At 60.0% G+C, this 20,273-nt stretch overlaps 3 protein-coding genes across 3 annotated transcripts; 2 read left to right on the top strand and 1 right to left on the bottom strand.

The window, feature by feature from the left end:
* Nucleotides 1-118: 118 nt before the first annotated feature.
* PHPT1 (phosphohistidine phosphatase 1) lies at nt 119-1,731 on the top strand. Its single transcript, NM_001245411.1, is given in 3 exon segments — nt 119-317; nt 479-603; nt 1,370-1,731. Coding segments are annotated over 3 exon segments (360 nt in total). The 5' UTR covers nt 119-175; the 3' UTR covers nt 1,463-1,731.
* A 2,815-nt stretch (nt 1,732-4,546) lies between these two features.
* MAMDC4 (MAM domain containing 4) lies at nt 4,547-15,056 on the top strand. The gene is made up of 29 exons (XM_072936808.1): nt 4,547-4,592; nt 5,165-5,278; nt 5,670-5,843; nt 6,038-6,163; nt 6,445-6,590; nt 6,713-6,797; nt 7,034-7,162; nt 7,401-7,547; nt 7,705-7,790; nt 8,050-8,208; nt 8,504-8,635; nt 8,828-9,158; nt 9,477-9,581; nt 9,769-9,900; nt 10,132-10,262; nt 10,356-10,461; nt 10,728-10,844; nt 11,060-11,194; nt 11,306-11,436; nt 11,509-11,725; nt 12,060-12,197; nt 12,302-12,423; nt 12,509-12,599; nt 12,804-12,950; nt 13,241-13,375; nt 13,625-13,752; nt 13,826-13,940; nt 14,082-14,266; nt 14,804-15,056. Exons 1-29 carry the CDS (start codon nt 4,547-4,549, stop codon nt 14,843-14,845), a joined length of 3,852 nt encoding a protein of 1,283 aa, XP_072792909.1. The 3' UTR covers nt 14,846-15,056.
* Nucleotides 15,057-16,010: 954 nt separating this feature from the next.
* On the bottom strand, nt 16,011-19,110 carry EDF1 (endothelial differentiation related factor 1). The gene is given in 5 exon segments (NM_001245227.2): nt 16,011-16,574; nt 17,086-17,179; nt 17,725-17,885; nt 18,849-18,900; nt 19,017-19,110. Coding segments are annotated over 5 exon segments (447 nt in total). The 5' UTR covers nt 19,095-19,110; the 3' UTR covers nt 16,011-16,512.
* Nucleotides 19,111-20,273: the final 1,163 nt, after the last annotated feature.

The raw sequence follows: 20,273 nt of genomic DNA, 5'->3' as shown, positions 1-20,273 counted from the left end.
TGGGCCCGGGCGGAGCGGCGAGAGCATGGGCGGGGCCGGGCGCTGGTTGGGCACGGGCGGAGGGGCGGGAGCACGGGCGGAGGGGCGGGAGCACGGGCGGAGGGGCGGGAGCACGGGCGGAGGGGCGGGAGCACGGGCGGAGGGGCGGGAGCACGGGCGGGGCCGCGCGGCAGCGATGGCGGGCGCGGCGCTGTCGCGGGTGCCGGCCGTGCAGATCGATGGCGACGGTGTCTTCAAGTACGTGCTGCTGCGGGTGCGCGGGCCCGGCGCGCCCGCCAAGGACGTCGTGCGAGGCCACGCCTGGGCCGAGTACCACGGTGAGGGGCGTCGGGAGTGCGGGGCGGGGCTCCGGCGCGGGGTGCCGAGGGAAGCGGCTGCGGGCCCCGGGGACGGGCGGGGGCTTGGCGGGCGCCTGGCCCGTCACGGGGCGACGGCTGAGGCGAGGGGTCTCCGCGCCGCCCCCGCTCCCTCCCTGCAGCCGACTTGCTGGAGCGGACGGCGGAGGAGCTGGCGCGGCACGGCCTGAGCTGTGAGTGCCTTGGCGGCGGCCGCCTGTCCCACCGGCCCGAGGAGAGGAAGATCCACGTCTACGGGTACTCAGTGGTAAGCGGGAGCGGGGGGGACCCACGCACGGACGCGGCATCTCTCTTCGCACTGTCGTTCCACTGGCGGCGGCCGAGTTGGCATCGCATCCCCTCGGGGGTGGAAGGGTGAGCGGGGCGGCGCTCCCGGGGTTCCTGCCGTTCCCCCGAGTGCCCCGGGGCGGGGAGACTGCGCAGAGCCCTTGCAGGAGAGCAGTGCTTGGCCAAAGCAGGGTCACCCCGTGAACCCCCCGGCACCTGCCTGTGGGGCTGCCACACACCCAAAGTCTCCGGAGGTCCCGTGGGGTCCCCACAGTGGCTGTATGCAGTGCTGGGTGCTGCCAGGGGGAATTGGGCTGCACAAGAACCCTGTCTCTGCTCTGTGTGTCCTGCGGGCGTTCCTGCAGGAGTGTCAGGTGCTGTAGGGGCCTTGTAAGGGTGACTGGAGGCACCCTTGGGACATCACTGTCACGGTGTGTCCCTGGACGCTGGCCCCAGCCCAGGGCTCTGCTGCAGCACCAGCTGTGCTGGGTGCTGACTGCAGAGTCCAGCTGGGATCAGGGCAGGGTGGTGGTCCCTGGGCCACAGTGCACACAGTTTTCCCATCTTCAGAGTGACACTGTCCTCTTGCCTTGGTGCTACACCAGCCTCAGCTGGAGTCAGGAAGGGCTGGCACAGGCTCTGTGGCGTCTCTGCTGCTGGGGTCTGCCAGAGCTGCCCTGGGGATTTGCCAGGCTTCTCTGCAAGTTACCACCAGCTCTCCTTGGGAACCCTCTTTTCCTGTGCAGGGCTTTGGACGAGCTGACCACGCCGTGACCACAGAGAAGCTGAAGGCCGAATATCCTGACTATGAGATCACCTGGGCAGATGAAGGGTACTGACTCCTGTGTCTGTGGTGGCAGCCCAGGACTGGCACAGCTGCATGCAGCACCGGGGTGGTGGCAGCAGGCTCGCCGTGCTCCAGGCTCTCCTGATTTTCCTCTGTGTTGAACTCGCCCGTTCTCCGCTAATACTGGACTGTCCCCGTGTCAGGTGCTCCCACCTCCCTGGCATGGCAAAGCTGGTGAAGCCAGTGGTTGCCCTACCCCAGCCTCCTGGTGCCAGGGGCTCATCCACGTGTATGTGTGAGAATTAAAGTCGTTGGAGGAGCACAGCTGCTCTGGTGTCCGTGCTCATGGTTTGGCTGCTCCTTCCCAGCTCTGGGTTGTGCCTGTTGACAGTGGAAGGGACCCCCCCAGGTTAACCAGCCCTTGAGGGGGAGCTGGCATGGGAGCAGGCAGAGTCTGGGCTGGGAAAAGCAGGAAGTGTATCAGGATTTGCTTTGCAAAAGAGGAGAGAGGAAAGCAATGGTCAAGCCTGGGAGAGGGAAAGGCAGGATGGACCTGAGGGAAAGACCAGCCCCATCTCCTGCAGGGAGGGAACTGAGCTACCTGGGAGCATGATTGGGAAGAACATGCCCATTCCCGTTCTGGCAGGTGGTCACGTCTTGAGGAAGAGCATCCTCCCTGACTTCGTCCCTCCAGCCACCCAGGACCAGCTTGGAATTTCCCAGGGATTCTCCCTGCTTGTGCTTCCAAATGAGGAGCAGTAGAGGGAGACTGGGAAAAGCTGCTGGAGACTTCAGTGGCTGGATAGCCCCAGGGAGATGTGCAGGCTGGGTTGGTTCAGTTGCTGTCCCACGTGAGGCTGGGGCTGGAGGACCCTCCCAGCCCCATTTCATTGTCGGACTCTGACCCTGCATGCTCCCTGCTGCTGCCTCTGCCTCATGCCTTCAGGTATGTGGCCTCCTTCCTCTGTGTCCAGAGCCATGCAGGGTCAGCTCAACCTGCAGAAGCTCAGCCTGTGCCCAAACTCCAAAGGAAGTTTGGGCATCCAGTGGGGGGATGAGTTTCACAGGCAAAAACATGGCTGTGCCTCATTCTACATTCTGTAAGGTGTGACTCTCCCCTGTGCTGAGGAGAATGTAACCCTCAAGTCACACAGAGTCAGCTGCAAACCTGCAAATCACTGGATTTTGGAGCTTGGAGGCACCCTCTGGGGTGTCCTGTCCATCCACTGGCCTAGCAGAGCCAGCTTCAGTGGGTCCATCGTGGTAGGATTGCTGAGATATGCTGTGCAGGCTCAGGAGTTGGACTCAATAGTCCTTGTGTGTCTCTTCCAACACAGGGAGTTCCATGATTCTGTTCTAGAATTAGGCTGCTGGAAGCTATGACTGGGTGGAGTTGAGAATCTCCACGACTTGAACCTCCCAGCAGTTTGGGCGTCTGCTCTGGTTTTGATAGCCCTCACAGGAGAAAAAAGTTTTTCTTTTAAGTGGCATTTGCTGTTCTTGCTTTGTTCTTGTCTCAGTCCTTACTGGGACACTCCCTGCTTGAAGGGTTGGCTCCCTGCACCCTCCTGCCAGGGCTTAGCTGAGTGACATCCCCCTACACCTTCTCCAAGCTGGGCACATCCAGCTCAGCCTCTCCTCGTGGGAGGTGCAGTCCCCTCATCATCATCAGGGAATATCCTTCTGTGGAGATACTCAAAAACCATCTGGACACATCCTCCAGGGAACCCTTGTGGAGCAGAGGGGTGGGATGGGGTGACCTCCTGTTGTGCCTTCAATTATGTTACTATCCTATGGTCATCATCACTCAATCTGCTCCAGTATGCCCACATCTCATACTGAGAGCACCAGCATCCCCAGTGTGAAGGGGAGGGGTCACATCTGTGAGAGAGGCTCTGCCCATGGCACCCAGGAGGCCAGTGGCTACTTTGCCAATGGCCAGCTTGGTACTGCCAGGTTCCTGGCCAGGGCTCCTGCTCTCCAGCATGCCTGGACTGGGGGACGTGGGGCTATTGGTCCTCACTGGGCCTGGCTGGCACTGGGAGAAAGAGCTGAGCCTGTGTTTTACTGCCCCTGTTGCAATCCCACTGCAATCTGCCTTCCAAGGCCGTTGGCTCGGTGGGAGGATCTGCTCAACAGGGCCCTTCTCAGGGGATGAAGGCTGTGGCAGCAGAGGGGAGAGGGTTCCTGTGGAGTAGCAGCCCCTTTTTCCCCCGCCCAGGTAAGGAAACCAGTGGGGTCAATAGTTGCCATCACCAGGCAACACTAGTGGTGATCTGTGAGGCTCTGGCTGCCAAGCTGTGCTTCTTCCAGGCCCATCAGCCCTTGCTGGGGCTCTGCCAGGAATGTTTTGCCCTAGGAATGATCTGTTTGTGGCCCTGCATCTGTGCCCCCTTGCCCCATGGCGTTCATGAGCTGGGTGCCGAGATGCTCCTGCCAGCCAGAGTGGAGCAGGCCGGGTGAAGGCTGGCTCCTCCTGATGATATTTTGGGATCCCCAGGCTGCAGGGGGACCTCAGAGCCCCTTTCAGTGCCTAAAGGGCTCCAGGAGAGCCTGGAGAGGGACTTTGGACAAGAGCTTGGTGTGACAAGACAAGATGGAATGACTTCCCGCTGCCAGAGGGCAGGGTAAAATGGAATATTGGAGATACAGCTGACTCCTAGCTCAGCTCTTCTCTCTGACCAGTGCAGCCCTCTGAAAACCCTTCATTCAAAGTCTTTCCCATTCTCCTTATGCACCAGGACTGGCAGAACCCCCATATCCCTGGCAGAAGTGCCAGATTCCCTCACAGGCTGGCAGCATCCCTGGCTCGGCAGGAAGTGTCCTCGTCCCTCACTGAGCTGTGCGCCATCCCAGTCAGTGTCACCCACCGTCTTGTCCTGCATGGAGGTTCAGCGGGGAAAAGCCGCAGGTCTCCATGGGGCACCTGGCTCCAGCTCGCCGCAGGGCTGCTGGCGGTGCTGCAGGGTCGCGCTGCGCTGTCCCACTCGGCACAGCCATAAACCCGCTGCCTGGCCAGGGAGCCGATAACAGCGGGGCTGAAGTCCAACGCAGGCAGCTCCTGGGGGACACATTCCAGCCCGGGGCTCACAGTGCGGCCTCTTGCAGCTCCGTTTTTACCGTCGCGGTGAGCGGGATGGCTGAAGGCGGGCAGGCGATGCTGGCCCTCCTGGTGCTGCTGGGTGAGTGCGGCTCACGCGGGCGGGGTTGTGTCGCTGGAAGGAAGGGGCCTCCGACTGGCTGCTCCACTCTGGTCAGCCACAGCAGTTTGCTCCAGCACTGGGCCAGCCCGCTGGGCTCTGCAGGTGGACTCAGCCAGGGGTTCCCAGGGTGAGTGGGTGCCGGAGCCCCCAGCAGCGGGGCTGAGCATCACCAGTGGCTTTGTTCATCATGGGACAGAGAACGTCCAGATATTCCTGTTTCTTCCAAAAAGGGGGCTGGTATCGAAGCACGGGTGTTGTACGGCAGAGTCAGTGCCTCAGTGCCCCGGCAGGCTCTGGCACCCCGAGCCTTACGGTGGGAGTGGCGGTGTAAGAGATGTGGAGTGCTGGGACAGTGACTGGGGTCGGAGGAGGGGGAAGTCGTCCAGGGGAAGATGCCACTGAGAGCTCAGTACCTGCCCCAGCAGGGTCCCAAACCGAGGTGCCCAGGCAAATGGCACCTGCAGGTCACGCGTGCCTGCTTCACCTTCACCTGCTGTGGGCACCATGCCTAGTTCCCTGCGGGGTTTTCAGCCCCATTGTCTCTCTCGTAGCCAGAACCGTCCTCCCCAGTGGATCCGTGGTTGTCAACAGCTGCGGCAGCATGGCTGAGCAGCTCTGCAACTTTGTCTGTGACTGCAGCGACTGCTCAGATGAGAACCAGTGTGGTGGGTGCTCAGACTCCCCAGGCCCCCAGACCCACCCTCAGGCCGTGCTCCTGGGGTGAGAGCAAGCTAGTTAGTGGGGGGTGTTGCGGGTACAGGTCCCTGGGGTGGTGCTGGTGCCCAGGATGAATGCAGGGTCCCCCAGGATTGGTACAGGACCCCGGGGTGGGTGCAGATCCACGGGGTAGGGGCAGGTCCCTTGTGCAGGTGTCCAGGGTGAACACAGGTCACCTGGGTTCAGGTGAGTCTGCCAGGTGGGTGCAGGACCCCAGGCTGTGTGCAAGGTCCTCTGAGTAGGTGCAGCTCCCTGGGATGGGTGCAGTTCTCTGGGGTAGGCACAGGTCCCCAGGGTGGCCCCAAACCTGCCTTGACCCCCCCATCTGCCCACCTGCAGGGTATCTACGGGGCTCAGCAGTGCTGGGCACCCCCTTCACCTGTGACTTTGAAGACAGTGACTGTGGCTGGCAGGATGTGGGCACCTCGATGTACGGATGGGTGCGAGGCCGGGCCAGCCTGGCCACGTGGGGCATGGGGCCTCATTCAGACCACACCGTGGGCACGGACCTGGGTAAGTGGGAGCTGCTTGGTGAGCAGGCTCTGGGCACCCACAGTGCCACTCCACTAGAGTCAGGGTGCCGGAACACCCATCTTTGTAATGTGCAGGGGAGGGAGCAGATCCATGGAGGGTGGGAGTAGTGCTGGTGCAGTTCTGGTACCACCCCATGGGGCTGCAGCCCCTGCTCTGCTTGCTGCCCTCCCCAGGTTGGTTCTTGGTGACCATGTCTCCCCCAGCAAAGACCGCAGCCACAGCCTGGCTCAGGTCACCGGAGATGCGGGAAGCAGCTGCCACATGTGAGATCAGAACCTGGTATCACCTCTCCGGGAGCTGTGAGAGCACCCAAGGTGGGCACAGGCAGCATCGGCTACTGGGCAGTGAGGATGGGAGGCAGTGGGAAGGGATGGGGCCATCTGCCCCTGTGGCAGGGACAAAACCACTGACAGCTTGAGATGGGTCCTTGCCATCCTGTTTGCCTCTTCCATGCTCCACACACGGAGCTAGTGGGACCTGGGAGTCCCAGCTCCAGCCGCCAGAGCTGACGGGGCTCCATTTGTTCCTGTGGGTACCCCAGGATGCCCTGTATCAAGGGCACTTTTGGGTCTTCCCTCAGGGCTGAAGCAGACAGGGCGGCCGGTGCTGCGCCTGGCTGTAGCACACAAGGATGAGGTGGTGGAGCTGTGGCAGAGCCCTGAGCGCAGCAGTGAGGGCTGGCACCAGCTGGTCGCCTACCCCGGCCGCATCATGGATCAGTTCCAGGTGAGACAGTGTTGGTACCTTGGTACCTGGGCACTATCCCTAGAAGCTGGGACAAGAGGAGCTGGGCGATGTTCTGGGACCTGGCCCGGGCAGCTCATGCCATCCTCATCCTCCCATCACAGCTCATCTTCTCCCTGACGCAACCACCCACCTGCGGGGCAGAGGTGGCACTTGATGACATCATGTTCAGGAACTGTGGCTTACCAGGTGAGTCCCACATCCTCTGGGATGTGAGCTGGGATCTTAGGGGAACTGAGATGCAAAACCCAGGGGAGCTCTCCCATTGCTCAGTGCTCCCATTGTCTTGGGGCACCGTGCCCTGGCCAGAGCATGAGGTGGGCAGTGAAAACCCATTCCTTGAGCCACTTCAAGGAATGATATGGGAGTGCTCACCATGTCCCTGTGGGGCCAGCCACCCGCTGACATGTGTCCCCCCACCCCAGAGGTCGGGCAGCAGGCCTGCGGGGCCCAGGCGAGCCGCTGCCACCGCGGCTCCTGCCTGGAGCAGCAGCGTTTCTGTGACGGCACCGACGACTGCGGGGACGGCTCGGACGAGGACATGGCGCAGTGCAGTGAGCACCCCTGGCCCTGGGGAGGAGTCCTGCGGATGGGCTGAGGGTCTGCCTTGGTGGGGCAGATCTGTGCTCTGGGCTGGCAGGGGTCCACCCAGTTCTGCCCCACACCAGGAGGGCAAAATGACCCCAAGGGTTTGCAGAGGTGGCATCAGCCCAGCCCATTGGCGGGACCTACCTGTCCAAGAGAGAGCTGGCACCCCAGTTTCTGGATCACTGCTGTCCCTTCTCCTCACAGAGAACTTCACCCACTGCTCCTTTGACTACGATCTCTGTGACTGGGAGGCAGCGGCTGGGCCACCAGTGTGGGGCAGGAACACAAGCCTGAACCTGGGCATCTCCTACAGCATTCCCACTCGGGACCACAGCAACAACAGCAGGGCTGGTATGTGCAGGGCACCAGTGCCCCAGGGGAGCCTCACTGCAGGTGGACATGCCCTGGGGTGACGCACGCCAGGGCTCTGCTCAAGGCTGTGCCAGGACAGTGGTGTCCTGCACCCACACATCTGCCTGGCTCCTCTCAGCCCCACCATCTCCTGCAGGTTTTTTCCTCCATGTGAGCAGTGACCGCACTGGTGGCACAGCTCAGCTCAGCAGCCCCACCTTCCAAGCCACCAACTCCTGTTCTGTGAGTCACAGCTGGGACCTCATGTCACAGCTCATGTGGGCATAGTGGTGACAGGAGATGGGGTTCCCAACTCTGGGGACTTTCATGCAGGGCTGGGGCTGTGGTTGGCCCTTGCTGGGGATGGGCATCATGTTTTTGGGGGTGGTTTGGTGGCATCTCTGGTGCTCATTGGGAGCTCTGAGCTCCTCACAGCCCCTCTGTGGGATGCAGGGGGCTGTGTGCCCCTGCCCTAAGGGCTCAACCCCCTCCCAATCCCCAGCTCGTGCTGTACTGCCACCTCCATGGCTCAGCCACCAGCAACCTCAGCATCTCCTATGTGACCAACTCTACCAAGCACCTGATGAGGGAAAGGATAGGAGACCTGGGCAGCTGCTGGGTCCGGGAGAGAGTGGACTTCAATGTGACAGATCCCTTCAAGGTGGGCTCGTGCTGTGCTGGGGGAAGCTGGGCTGCCCCCAGGGTCAGGGACCACAGCTGTGTACAGGGGCAGCACCGCCCCCCAAGCCCACTGGGGCCATGCCAGCCCACGCTCTGCACCCCTGTCAGCCACAGCATTGCCCCTGCTCCCATTGAGTCCCTTCCTGGGGAAAGTGTGAGTCAGTCCATGACAGGTTCTGGCTCCCCCCATCCCATGGCTCCCTGGTGTCACCCTAATCCCCCCCATACTGTGCAGGACCCCTTGCTGATGTTTCTGACATGGTGCTTTCCTGCAGGTGCTGATCGAGGGGGTGGCTGGCAGCGGGGGGACCGTGGCTATCGATGACCTGATCCTGTCTCAGGGTTGTGTGAAGGAGCAGGGTGAGCTGGTGGGCAGTGTTCTTCACCCTGCTCCAGTGTTGGCAGCTGTCCCAGGTGTCTTATGCCCATGGCACCATGCCTGAAGGACAGGCACGGTCTGCCTGTCCCTCTGCTCATCAAAGGGACCATCCTGGGTGCAGCAGAGCAAATAATTGTCCTGGGATGCTCGTGTCTTTTTCCTGTGGCTGTAACACTCCATCTTCTGCATCAAAATGTGTCACGCAAGCAGCTCTTACTAGGCCCTGTGTCCCCTTCAGCTGGTGGCAGCTAGGCTGGGCTGGGACAGGATGGGATCGGATGTGAAATTGAGAGCCAGGAAGATGCTTGGGGGCATGGGACAGTGGTTTGTCATGGTTGACACTGATGCTGTTGCTGGGCCCTTTCATCACTGCTCTCCACCCTGGGGTGTTTTACCATCAGAGAAGCCTCTGGTCACACTGCCGAGCCAGGCAGGTGCCAGCCCCTGCGCAGCAGACGAGGTGTCCTGTGCCAGTGGGGACTGCATTGCCGCGGAGCTGGCCTGTGACTTCGCTGACACGTGCGCTGATGGCTCCGACGAGAAGCACTGTGGTGAGAGCCAAGGCAGGCACCTGCACACGTACCCCAGCAGTGCAGGGGACCAGGCTGGCATGGCTGGGACACGTGTGTGCCTGCACAGCCTCTGGGAGAACAATGGTCTGGCAAGACTGAGTCTGGAGGTTTGGGTAGCCCAGAGAAGCTGTGGCTGCCCTATCCCTGGAAGTGTCCAAGACTGGTTGGACAGGTCTTGGAGCACCCTGGGACAGTGGAAGGTATCCCTGCCCATGACAGAGGGGTGGAATGAGATGAGCTTTAAGGTCCCTTCCAACCCAAACCATTCTGGGATTCTGAGGTTCTTTGACTTTGCAGGGACAACAACCTTCGAGTCAGGGGCTGGGGGCTGGCACGACGTCAGTGTGGGGCGGCTGCGCTGGGGTCTGCAGAAGGTCACCGAATCTGACATCTTCCTCACAGGTGAGGCTGTTCTCACCACGCAGACAAAGCTCTTCAGTGCTCAGCACCACGGGAGCCCCCAGAGCAAGGACTCCCAGTGGGTGCCACTGCACAACGGGAGATGATGCCCAGGCGAGATGCTGGGCTGGGGGTGCTACCGGGGATGTGGGACCCCAGTCCTCACTTCACAGGGTGTTTCTGTGCCCAGGGACTTTCCTGGTTCTCCAGACAGGAGAAGGACAGATGGTGGGTCCTGCGAAGGCACGATCGCCTCCGCTGGGGCCCTCTGGCCCTGCCTGCACCATGGAGATGAGCTACCACATCCACAGTGACCCCCAAGGTAACCTCCTGCCCAGCCCCAGGGTGCCCTGCCTGCTTCCTGCCCCTAGACCCCCCATGCCCACCTGCCCTTGCTGCCTCTCCCAACCCTGCTTTGCCCCATCACATCATCCTGGAGCTGGGGTGGCCATGTCCCTGCACCCAGTGACCGTGGGCTGGTGCCATGGAGGGCTTCCACAGGGTGGCCAGGGGTTTTGGGTGCCCACAGCCTCTGCACCACCTCTTGTTCCAGGCTTCCTTGCCATCAGTGTCGCAGATCACACCACTGGCACCTCCCAACTGGTCTGGAAGACACAAGGTCGTGGCAGAACCACTGGGGGTCATGTCCATGTCCCTATTGGAGAGAGAAGCCGGGCCTTTCAGGTGTGCTGGATGCACAGGGACCAGCCTGGGGGGCTTTCAGTGGGACAGTGCCAGTGCTGCTGGGCATCCCAGGCTCATGGCTGCTGCCCCCAGGTCGAGCTGCTGGCACTGGTAGATCTCCAGGGCTTGGCGAGTGTCAGTGTTGACAACGTGACATTCAAGCAATGCTACCTTGACGTGGTGTCACCCACAGCTGCGGGTATGGCCAGGGGTGCGTGGGCAGGGAAGGTAACCCCACACCCTTTCCATGGGGGCTGCCTGGTGGCTGTTGCTCTGTCCAAGAGCAGGACCATGGTGCACAAGGCCGAGGGGTGAGCACAATCCTGCCTTGGCCTGGGACCCCTTAGTGGGGTAAACTTGGGGAGTGGGGCAGTGGGGCAAGGGGAAAGGACATTTGGAGGACCCATTTGCTTTTGTGATGCCTTACCCCTTTCCACCTCTATTCTGTCACCTCTCTCTGTCCAGAGCTGTCCTGCAACTTTGAGAGGGGCATGTGTGGATGGTACCAGGATTTATCCAGTGACTTCAAATGGGTCCACAGCACAGGGCAGGGACAGGGCTCTGACCACACCACTGGCTCAGGTAAGGGGCTGGTTACTTTTTGGGGGAACCCAAGAACCCAGGGCATCCCACAGCCTTCAATCCCCAGGGCCAAGACATGCCTTGTACACTCCCAGCAGCCCCATGCCTATGCAGTAAGCTCACCTAGGGCAGGCTGGGAGCACCCAGATCTGGGCTGTGGGTGATGCAGAACACTCACATCATGATCCCTTCCCCTGGCTGTCCCCAACATTCAGGCTACTTCTTGTCCGTGGACTCCTCTGTGCCATGGAGCCACGGGCAGCAGGCCCAGCTCCTCACCTCCCGCCAGGAGCCGGCTGCTGCCCCACACTGTCTCTCCTTCTGGTACCGCCTGGCCGGCCCACAAATTGGTACGTGCCCCATGGCATCCTCCCAGGGCTGCCCCAGCCTGGCTCCACTCTGAGGACAATGGGGTCCCCAAGGGCTGTGGGATGGCTGCCCCCATGCCCCCCTCTGCCCAGGTACCCTGAACCTCAAGCTGCGGCCAGAGGGAGGGGAGGAGGTGGTGCTGTGGACCCGCCGAGGAACCCAGGGCAGCCTCTGGCACCAGGCATGGGCAACACTTCCCTCCACGGGCCAGCAGCGGTACCAGGTGAAGACCAGGCCCCCCGTGCCCCTGGCACCAGCAAGACACAGGGTGTCTGACACCGCTGCCTGGGGGCAGGTGGCTTTCGAGGTGCTGCATGACGGTTTCCTGGGGGACGTGGGGCTGGACGACATCACACACACAGCGGGACCCTGTGGGGCCAAGCTCTCCTGCTCCTTTGAGGTGGAGGGCTGTGGGCTGACAGCCAGTGGAGAGGGCACCTGGCAGCGCCAGAGCAACAGCACCGGCACCACCGCTGGCCCTGTGGCTGACCATACCACCGGCACCTCAGCAGGTACGGGGAGTGGCAGCCATGTTGCTTCACTGCTGCACTGAGTGTCCTCCCTGCCTGCTCTGTGCACTGCCTGTACCCCACACCAGCCTTGCCTGCTCTCCCTGGGTCATGCCTGCCCTGCCCTCCCCAGGATGAGAAGGGGATACTGCGCAGGGCTTCCCAACCCTGGAATTCCCCAAATGCAATCTCCTAGCCCCAGGGCCCCCTAATCCTAGAGAGGTTCCCAAGCTGAGGAGACTCCTTGACCTGGTGGGAAAACCCAGCCACAATTGTCCCCTAGCGCTCCCCAGCAGGGCTGAGCAGGGGTCACAGCACAGGGGCTTCTCTCCTCCAGGCCATTACATGGTGGTGAACACGGGCAGGGTCTCCCTGCCTGCTGGGCACACAGCTGCCCTCACCTCCCAGCCCTACCAGTCCTCCGTGTCTGTTCAGTGCCTGGCTTTCTGGTACCAGCTGAGCGCTGGAACCCCAGGTGAGCACCACTTGCCCTGAGACTCCTAGGGGCACCTCCAGATGTGTGGGGTCCCCACACAACATGGCCCTGGACTCCTCCTCCATGTTGGGTGCCCTGGGCAGGCTCCCTCACGGTGTTTGTGGAGCAGAGCAGAGTGAGGAGGAAGATTCTGATCATGAGCACCATGGAAGGGAGCAACTGGCACCGCAGCCATGTCACTGTCCAGCCCGATGGTGAATGGCAGGTGAGACAGGGCGGGGTGCTGGGGGCAGCTGGAGGTGATGAGGGATGCATGCGGGCTGCCAGCCTCAGCATCTCACCTTGCCCAGGTGGTGTTTGAGGCAGTGGGAGCTGGGGGTGATCACGGATACATCGCACTGGACGACCTGCACGTGTCGGAGGGAGCCTGTCCCAAGCCAGGTGAGACTCCACCCCACAGGTGCACTATGGATCGGGGAGGGGGATGGGACATCCTGTAGTGGCATGTAAGCCATGGGGACAGGGCCAGACCTGTTCCTGCCCTGAGCTTGGCCTGGCCCAAAGCTGGGGGTGGTGTATACCACTCAGGTACCCCATCTCCTGCCAGGTAGTACTGGGTGTCTCACAGACCTGCTTTCCTCCCAGCATCCTGTGACTTCGAGCAGGACACGTGTGGCTGGAGCAGCCCCTCAGACCCCCGCTTGCACAGCTTTGCCTGGGGCTGGAAGAGTGGGATCACCCTGGCCAAGTACCCTGGCCCTGAGCAGGATCACACCCTGGGTACAAGGAATGGTAGGAAACACCCACCTCTGCCTGGGCACCCTGGCAGGCCAGAGTGAGGAAGAGCTGGGGGTGGATAGGGTCAGTCCAGTACACCCTGTGAGGCCTGGTTTCACAGCATCCCTCTCCCCTCTTTACCTGGGAGGAGCAGCACAGCCTCAAGGGCAGTGAGGTGCAGGGCTGGTTTGTCCTGTCCTCCAGGCATCACTCTGGCCATTTGGGGGAAGGGTGGGACAAGTGGGGTGAGACAAATGGGTGCAGGACTGGGGGACACCCTGCACTCTGCCCTGTCTGCTGCCCAGGTCACTACATGCACTTCGACACCAGCATGCTGGGTGCCAGGGGCACCAGTGCCCTGCTGGAGAGCCCACCCCTGCCCGCAGCCACTGACTGCTGCCTGCGCTTCTGGTACCACATGGACATCCCGGAGCACCTCTGTAAGCACTGCAGGGACAGTGAGGAGGGGTCCGTGGCTCCCTGGGTCTCATGTATGGGAGTGGGGGCCTCAGTCTTCCTCACCTGTGGACCACGGACACTCTGCTTCAATTCTGGCTGGGCAGTGGCGCTGGCCCATTCCCTCTGGGTGCTGCTATCCCAGTAGAGGATGGCATGGCTGGGACGGCTCGGAGGCTCTTGTGGGCTCAGGGCAGCTCATAATGCCAGGACGCCTGTGCCCCCCCTTGCAGGCAGTGGGGAGCTGCGGGTGACGCTGCAGGGCGCAGCGGGGCAGCGCACAGTGTGGAGCGTGGCGGGGCACCGCAGCCGGGGGTGGCAGGGCGCTGTGGTGCCGGTGCAGAGCCCCGCTGAGTTCCAGGTAAGTGGGGCCACCCAGGGGTGCAGGGTTCTCCGGGCGTGCATCAGCCCCCAGACCCCACCTTCCCCCGCAGATCAGCTTTGAGATCACCACACGGAGGTGGCCGATGGAGGGGACAGTGGCACTGGATGACATCATGTACAGCACCAGGGTGGGCTGCCATTCCAGTCCAGAGAGTCCAGTGGAAGGTGCGGGGAATGGGGGGCGGGGGCGTGTGTGCAGTTCTGGCTGTGAAAGGTCAACCCAGAGCTGCCCAGGGTGCTGGGCTGAGGCTGGAGGCAACTCTTTGGGCAGTGGGTTGAGCCTGACAGCATTTCCTCCCCCTGCAGAGAAGCCCTCCGGCAGTTTTGGCAGTTTCGTGGCGGAGGTGGTGCTCGGTGTGCTCCTGGCCCTCGTCATCGTGGCGCTGATGGCTGCTTGGGGCTGGTACTGGCTGAAACAGCGAAGGCTGGCAAGCAGGACACCGATAGAGAGCAACAGTTCCCAGGGCTTCGACAACATCACCTTCCGAGATGTAAGGATAGGGTGAAGGACTTCCCTGATTACCCCCGATGTGCTAAAACGGCGTTTTTCTGAAAGCTCAGCAAATGCTAGCGGCTCTCCCTGACCCTGCATTCCGCCAACGCGACAGGGAGGTGCAAAGGGCTCTGCCTCTTATCTGCATTGACAAACAAGTGACCCTGAGCTGTAGGACTAACCTAAAAAGTGCTGCTGCCACCAGGCAGCTGCTCCAGAAAAAGCTGCGTGTGCTCCCAGACCAGAGTCTTGTGGGAAGGGGGTCTGGCAAACCTGGCTTATCCTCACTCAGCCAGCACTCAAGTTAGTGCAAGGTGGCTTAAGCTGCAGGTCCCTTGCACAGATTTGGTGCCATGACATCTGCAGCAGAGCCACCAACCCCAGCATGGACTCCAGCAACAGACATGGGCACACTGCGGGTTTGCTGCTTCTGCCGGGGTCACAGATTGTCCTCTCTGCAGCCTGGAAGAAATCCTGGTGTTGCACAGCAGACAGCCCACGTTTTTCACCAATTCCCACTCACCTTTCTTTGCAGGACAAGGTCATTTTGTCTCCAAGGGAGGGGGATCAGTCTTGAAATTAGCAGCCAGCAGCAGGAATTGCTTACTCCCCGCGGGGCAGACCACTCCTGGACAGGAACCCACACTCCATCAGCTGCCTGCTCTCGGCCCCGGCCCGGGGGAAGCTGGCGACCCGGGGAGCCTGCCCCGCCCAGGGACACGCCGCTGTCATCACTACCTCCAGTGTTTGTGTTGTTTGTAACATAAACTTTTTGCTTCCAAAACCCAGCAATGTGCCCGTGCTTTGTCAGGGGACACGAGTGGGAATTCTCACAGTGGTTGTCCTCATCCAAACAGGGTCCTGGCCTGGGAAGAGCAGTGGGTGCTGCAGAGGGCATGAGCCACTTCCCATGCCCAGGACACAGCACAAGGCCTCCCAGGGCACCAAGACTCCAGGGGGAGGAAGCTCAATGCTTCTGCTGGTTTTGGGGAGGGTGAGTGGTGGGTGGGAGGGCAGCGAGCAGAGGGGGGCACCACACAGCACCCCTGAGGGCAGCAGGCAGCTCCCACTCTGGTGTATAGGTGCCCACCTGCTGCCCGCACACCTTGTGAATGCACTTGATAAATGTCACTGCAAAACTCAGCGTAGGCTGAGGTGCAGGCTGGACTCAGGGCCTGGACCCCCACCCTGTACCCAGTGCACCCGAGCCCAGGGCGCCTCCCTCACCCCCAGCTCTCACAGCTTAGCACTGTGAACTCCAAACCCAGCCCCACACACAGCCCAGTTCAGCCCCTGCACAAGGAGTATCCTGCTACCCCCAGCCCCCAAGTCCAGCTGGAGTAACAGCCTGCTTTCCCAGATTGTGACCAGAGCCTGTCTCCCTCTCACTCAGCTGTGTCCCCCTTAGGTGATGCCTCAGTCGTGCCAAGCATCATCCCCACAGCCCTGTCCTGCTTGCAGAATGAGGGCCCAAGGGAGCTGAGAGCTGGGGAAGGGCAAGGAGGGCTCAGACTGCACCTGATGTCTCTGCAGATCCCCACAGCTTCCCCTCACCTCCACAGCACTGATTCCAGCCCCAGGCTGCTGGCCAAGCTGCACCATCCTTGACACAGGGAGGAAGGCTGTGACAGTGCTGGCCCTCATCCCAGGCACCCCAGGTGTCCATTAATTACAATCCCGGAGGAAGAGGTGATGCAGCTCCAGTCACACCCAGCCACAACATTTACTACCAGCTGGTCATATGCAGCAGCTCCCCTGGGCAACTGAAGGGTATCAAACTTTATTATAGATCTCTTTAAAACAGGCTGGAAAGAACAAACCAAACTCATTGAGATACAGTGACTGAGTCATCATTTCTGATCAAGCCCCAACTCTTTCCAAATTATTTATATATAATATATCTCACCCATCCCCCAAATTGCTTCAATTAAATCCTCACATTTATAAACCCTAAGTGCCTTAATATCAGCTGCTGCTAACACCACAATGTACATGTTTTCTAGCAAATCAGAGGCAGGGTGCGGGTTTTTTCTTGGGGTTTAGATCATCAATCTCTGAAAAGGAACAAGGAAAAACAAACATCAGGAAAATTGCTTCTTTAAGGTTGCCTTTTTACAGCAGGTACAGATTCAGCAGATTTCCCCCCAAAAGCAAGTCTGAAACCCTCTTGTTCAGCTTGGCAATATGCAGAGTGGTTGAGGAGAACCAGATCAGTCTGAGCAAACTGATTTCGAGGCTTTTTTGTCATTTCCCTTTGGGGCCAGTTTCCAGCGGTTTTCCAATGTCCTTTCCACGCAGTTTGAGCCCTGGAATAAGACAAAGGAGACCACCACCATCAGTACTCAATCATTCACCCAGTAACTCTTATTTCCACCAAATCTAGCCTTAAGCAAGAGAACATCCAGAAAGAGAGCAGAGGAACCAGAGTTCAGGAGAATCCTACTTTAGTTTCTAGGAGCACTAGACAAAAACCAATCAAACGGGATCTGAACCAGCCCAGGAGAGTAAAACCAACACTAAATCCTTCTACAAGTGCAATCAGGCTTCCACGAGTCTCAGCACCTCACAGGTTTTAGGGGCAAGCACACAGGGACAGTCCCCAGGGCACAGCTGCAGGCACGAAGGTGCAGACAAAGATCAAGAGCTCCCAGTTCTGGTTCAGTCAGCAGATCCAGGTTTTATCAAGACATGACTTAATGGCACCACACCCACAATAAACTCCAGCCAGCAACGTTCCTCACAGGAAAAAGGTAAATACTTTCCCCCAAACCACCCCTCCAAGCACTGGCAGTATTTCTGAAGTCTCCCTTAACTCACCAATGGCTCTTTCAATCTTGCCCATGACCTGGTTATTGGGGATTGCTCGTCCTGATTCGTAGTCAGCGATAACTTGTGGTTTTTCATTGATTTTCTGAAAAGAGAGGATGAGTCTCAAACACAGCAATGCTCAGCAGCAGCCCCCCAGGACTCACATGGATAAGGAATTATGCCAGGAGAGATCACAAAGTGCTGCTCCTAGGCTGACTCCATCCCCACCAGCACCTCCCTGAAATGTCCCAGTGCTGGTGACATCCATCCTGAATGGACTTTGACCTCCCTCCTTCTCAGGAGGAATAGGAACACACCAGGGACTGCTGTTCCTTCAGACAGCACAGAGTTGCTAACACTGCTCAGCCCAGATGGTACAAACATCTAGGGCTGGTGTGAGCTACTGGGAGGAGGCAGGAAGCAGCCTCCCACCAGCTGATCAGCCACAAACAGACTCTGCCTCCAACCGCGGACTCAAGGGCTGCACAGACAAACCTCGAAACGTTTCCCAGACAACTTAAGCTACCAGGACATCAGACACCAGAGTTGCTGCATTCCTCAAATTCCAGCCCATGACACCACCCCACTGCAGCTGCCTATGAGGGAACAGGGAAGGTGCCCACCCTCACCTGGACATGCTCCACTCACCGTGGCCAAGTCCTTCTGCGTGAGGCCCTTGCTCTGTCGGCCCTGCTGGATCACTTTGCCCACCTCCAGGGAAACTCTATCATGGTGCAGCTCCTCTGTTTCACGGTCAAGCTTTGCCGTATTCTTTGTAATGAAGTGTTGCTTGTTCTGGCCTGCTGCCCCTGTCATTCAAAGCGAGAACGAAAAAATAACCAAGGACAAGCAAAATAAGGTTCAGAGCTGTGCCAAAAAGTATCAAAGGACTTTTTCCAAGCCATCAGCTGCCCAGGATCCCAGGGCGCTGTATATTTCAACATACCAACATCAACATTGATCTCACCCAATTCTGCCCGTCAGGGAATATTACCTTAGCCCTGCTCATAGTGCTGTGCACACCTAGCCATGAAGAGCTCTTCCCTTTCCCTACTTCACACCTGAACTTCATTCCAGACAGGGAAAGTCTTGATTTTTGCTGGGGATTTAGTGCTCTAACAGCTTCACTGCAGACACATAGTTGTGTTGCAGCACAGAGGGGTCAATACTTGAACTTGAATTGTGCTTGCTCAGTATGAGGTACCACAAGTAAGTAGCTTTTAAGCAATTTTATGACACCTTTGATAAGTAAAGTCCAGTTTTACTTAGGTTTGCTAAAAGACAGCTTCAAGAGCATTGTTTTCTCTCATGTTATAGTATTTAAGCCCTAGTTTGAATCCTTTCTCTCACATTAGTATCTGACATTCAGTGTCCCAATAAAGCTGATTAACCTTCTTCAAGGACCATCTCTCTATTTCCAACCATCAGAATAGCCTCCCTACAGTGAGAGAACCGGCAATTTACATCAGAGAAGAAACAAGGAATTTTTTAAGAGCCATAGGAAGATCGGCATCCATTCAAATTCGCAAAAGAAATAAGGTGCCAAAACACGGAGGTTAAGTTTTGTGATCACAAAAGCTCTTCCAAGAACTCTGCAGAAGCCGGGCAGATCTCTGCCCCGGGCACCCAGAAGCTGAGGGGCAGCCCCAGGGGCGCCATCGTTACGGCCCAGCTCGGGATCACTGCCTCCGCCGGGCGGTGCCGCCTCCTGCCTCCTCTTTCCATCCCGGGCAGCCGCCCCAAACCGGACCGGACCCCCGCGGGATACCCACACTTCTTGGAAGTTTCCACGTCCTCCCCGCGCCGCTGGGCCGCCAAGATCGCCTGGGGAAAAAGCGAAGGCGCGAGGTGAGCACGGGGCTACTCGGAGCGGCGGCCTCGACCACGCCGAGCCCAGGCCTGCCGCCCGCACCCGGCCCCGCAGCGCTCCCCACGCTGACCTGCTTGGACTTGGCCTGGGCCGCGCTCGGGCCCTTCTTGCGCAGCACCGTGACCGTGTCCCAGTCGCTCTCCGCCATCGCTCCGACCCCTCCCGGGCCGCGCCCGCCGCCGGGCACCGCCCTCTGCCCGCCTCCGGGGGCGCGGCCGCGCGGCGCCCGCTGATAGGGCGAGACGCACGTCCATCAGCAGAGACAGTCGCTCATAGGTGGAGACAGGCGCGAGCGCAGCGGGCGGGGCCTAGGTTCCTGCATGGACTGTTGGCTTTACTGCACCCAGGCGTGACGCAGCTCTGTTTGATAGGCGCAGCTCCCTGCCAATCAGCCTCCTCGCTATGTGATTGGCTAGCGCCCACGCCAACCTGGGGGCGAAAGGCACGTACCTGTACACACTTCGATTGGCTGTGGGCCCTGCCAGTCACCCGTCACCCGGCAGGGATTGGTTTGTTCCGCGGCGCTGTCAGGCCCGAGCCGCGCATGCGCCATGCGGCTGTTGGCCGTGCCGGTTGGCTCCGGCCGCGGGCACCGGGCGCGGCCCCGGCAGGGCAGGGCGGGCATGGCCGCGGGGCTTGGTGCCGCGGGGAGCACGGCAGAGCGGCCGCAGCACGGACACGGGCATGGGCACAGCCCGAAGGGGGCGAGGGAGGGCCGGCTGAAGGCACGGGGTTGGTTGAGCCTAGAGAAGGCGATACAGAGGTCAAACCGCGCTGGGGCTGCAGTTCCTCTTGCGGGGCAGCTCCGATCTCTGCTGGCTGTGAAAGGCCCAGGAGCCAGCGAATGGCTGGAGCTGGGCCAGGGCGGCTCAGGCTGGAGAGCAGGAAAGGTTCTTCCCCCAGAGGTGCTGGCACTGCCCAGGCTCCCCAGGGAATGGGCACGGCCCCGAGGCTGCCAGAGCTCCAGGAGCCTTTGGCCAGCGCTGCCAGGGATGCCCAGGGTGGGATTTTGGGGGGTCTGGGCAGGGACAGGGGCTGGGCTGGGTGATCCTGGTGGTCCCTCCCAGCTTGGGATAGTCTGTGATTCGATGAAAATCCCTGAACTATATCCGAATCACCCAGAAACTTTTGCAGTCACAGTAAAGGCATGAAAAGCTGCTCCTGCTCTCGTCATTTCTGAAGCGAAAGGACAGAGTTACACTCCCCGGGTGGATTTTTGTGGGGTCTTCCCATGACAAAGCGCATGATGAGTGGTCAGAGTGGTCAGATTCTAGTCACGGTGATGATCCAGGGCATTGCTTGGAAGTCAGGTGCCGGGATGGCCCGG

Source organism: Taeniopygia guttata, chromosome 17 (genome assembly GCF_048771995.1).
Source record: "Taeniopygia guttata chromosome 17, bTaeGut7.mat, whole genome shotgun sequence".
NCBI classification, from domain to species: Eukaryota; Metazoa; Chordata; class Aves; order Passeriformes; family Estrildidae; genus Taeniopygia; species Taeniopygia guttata.
This window is presented reverse-complemented; position numbering and strand designations above follow the sequence as displayed.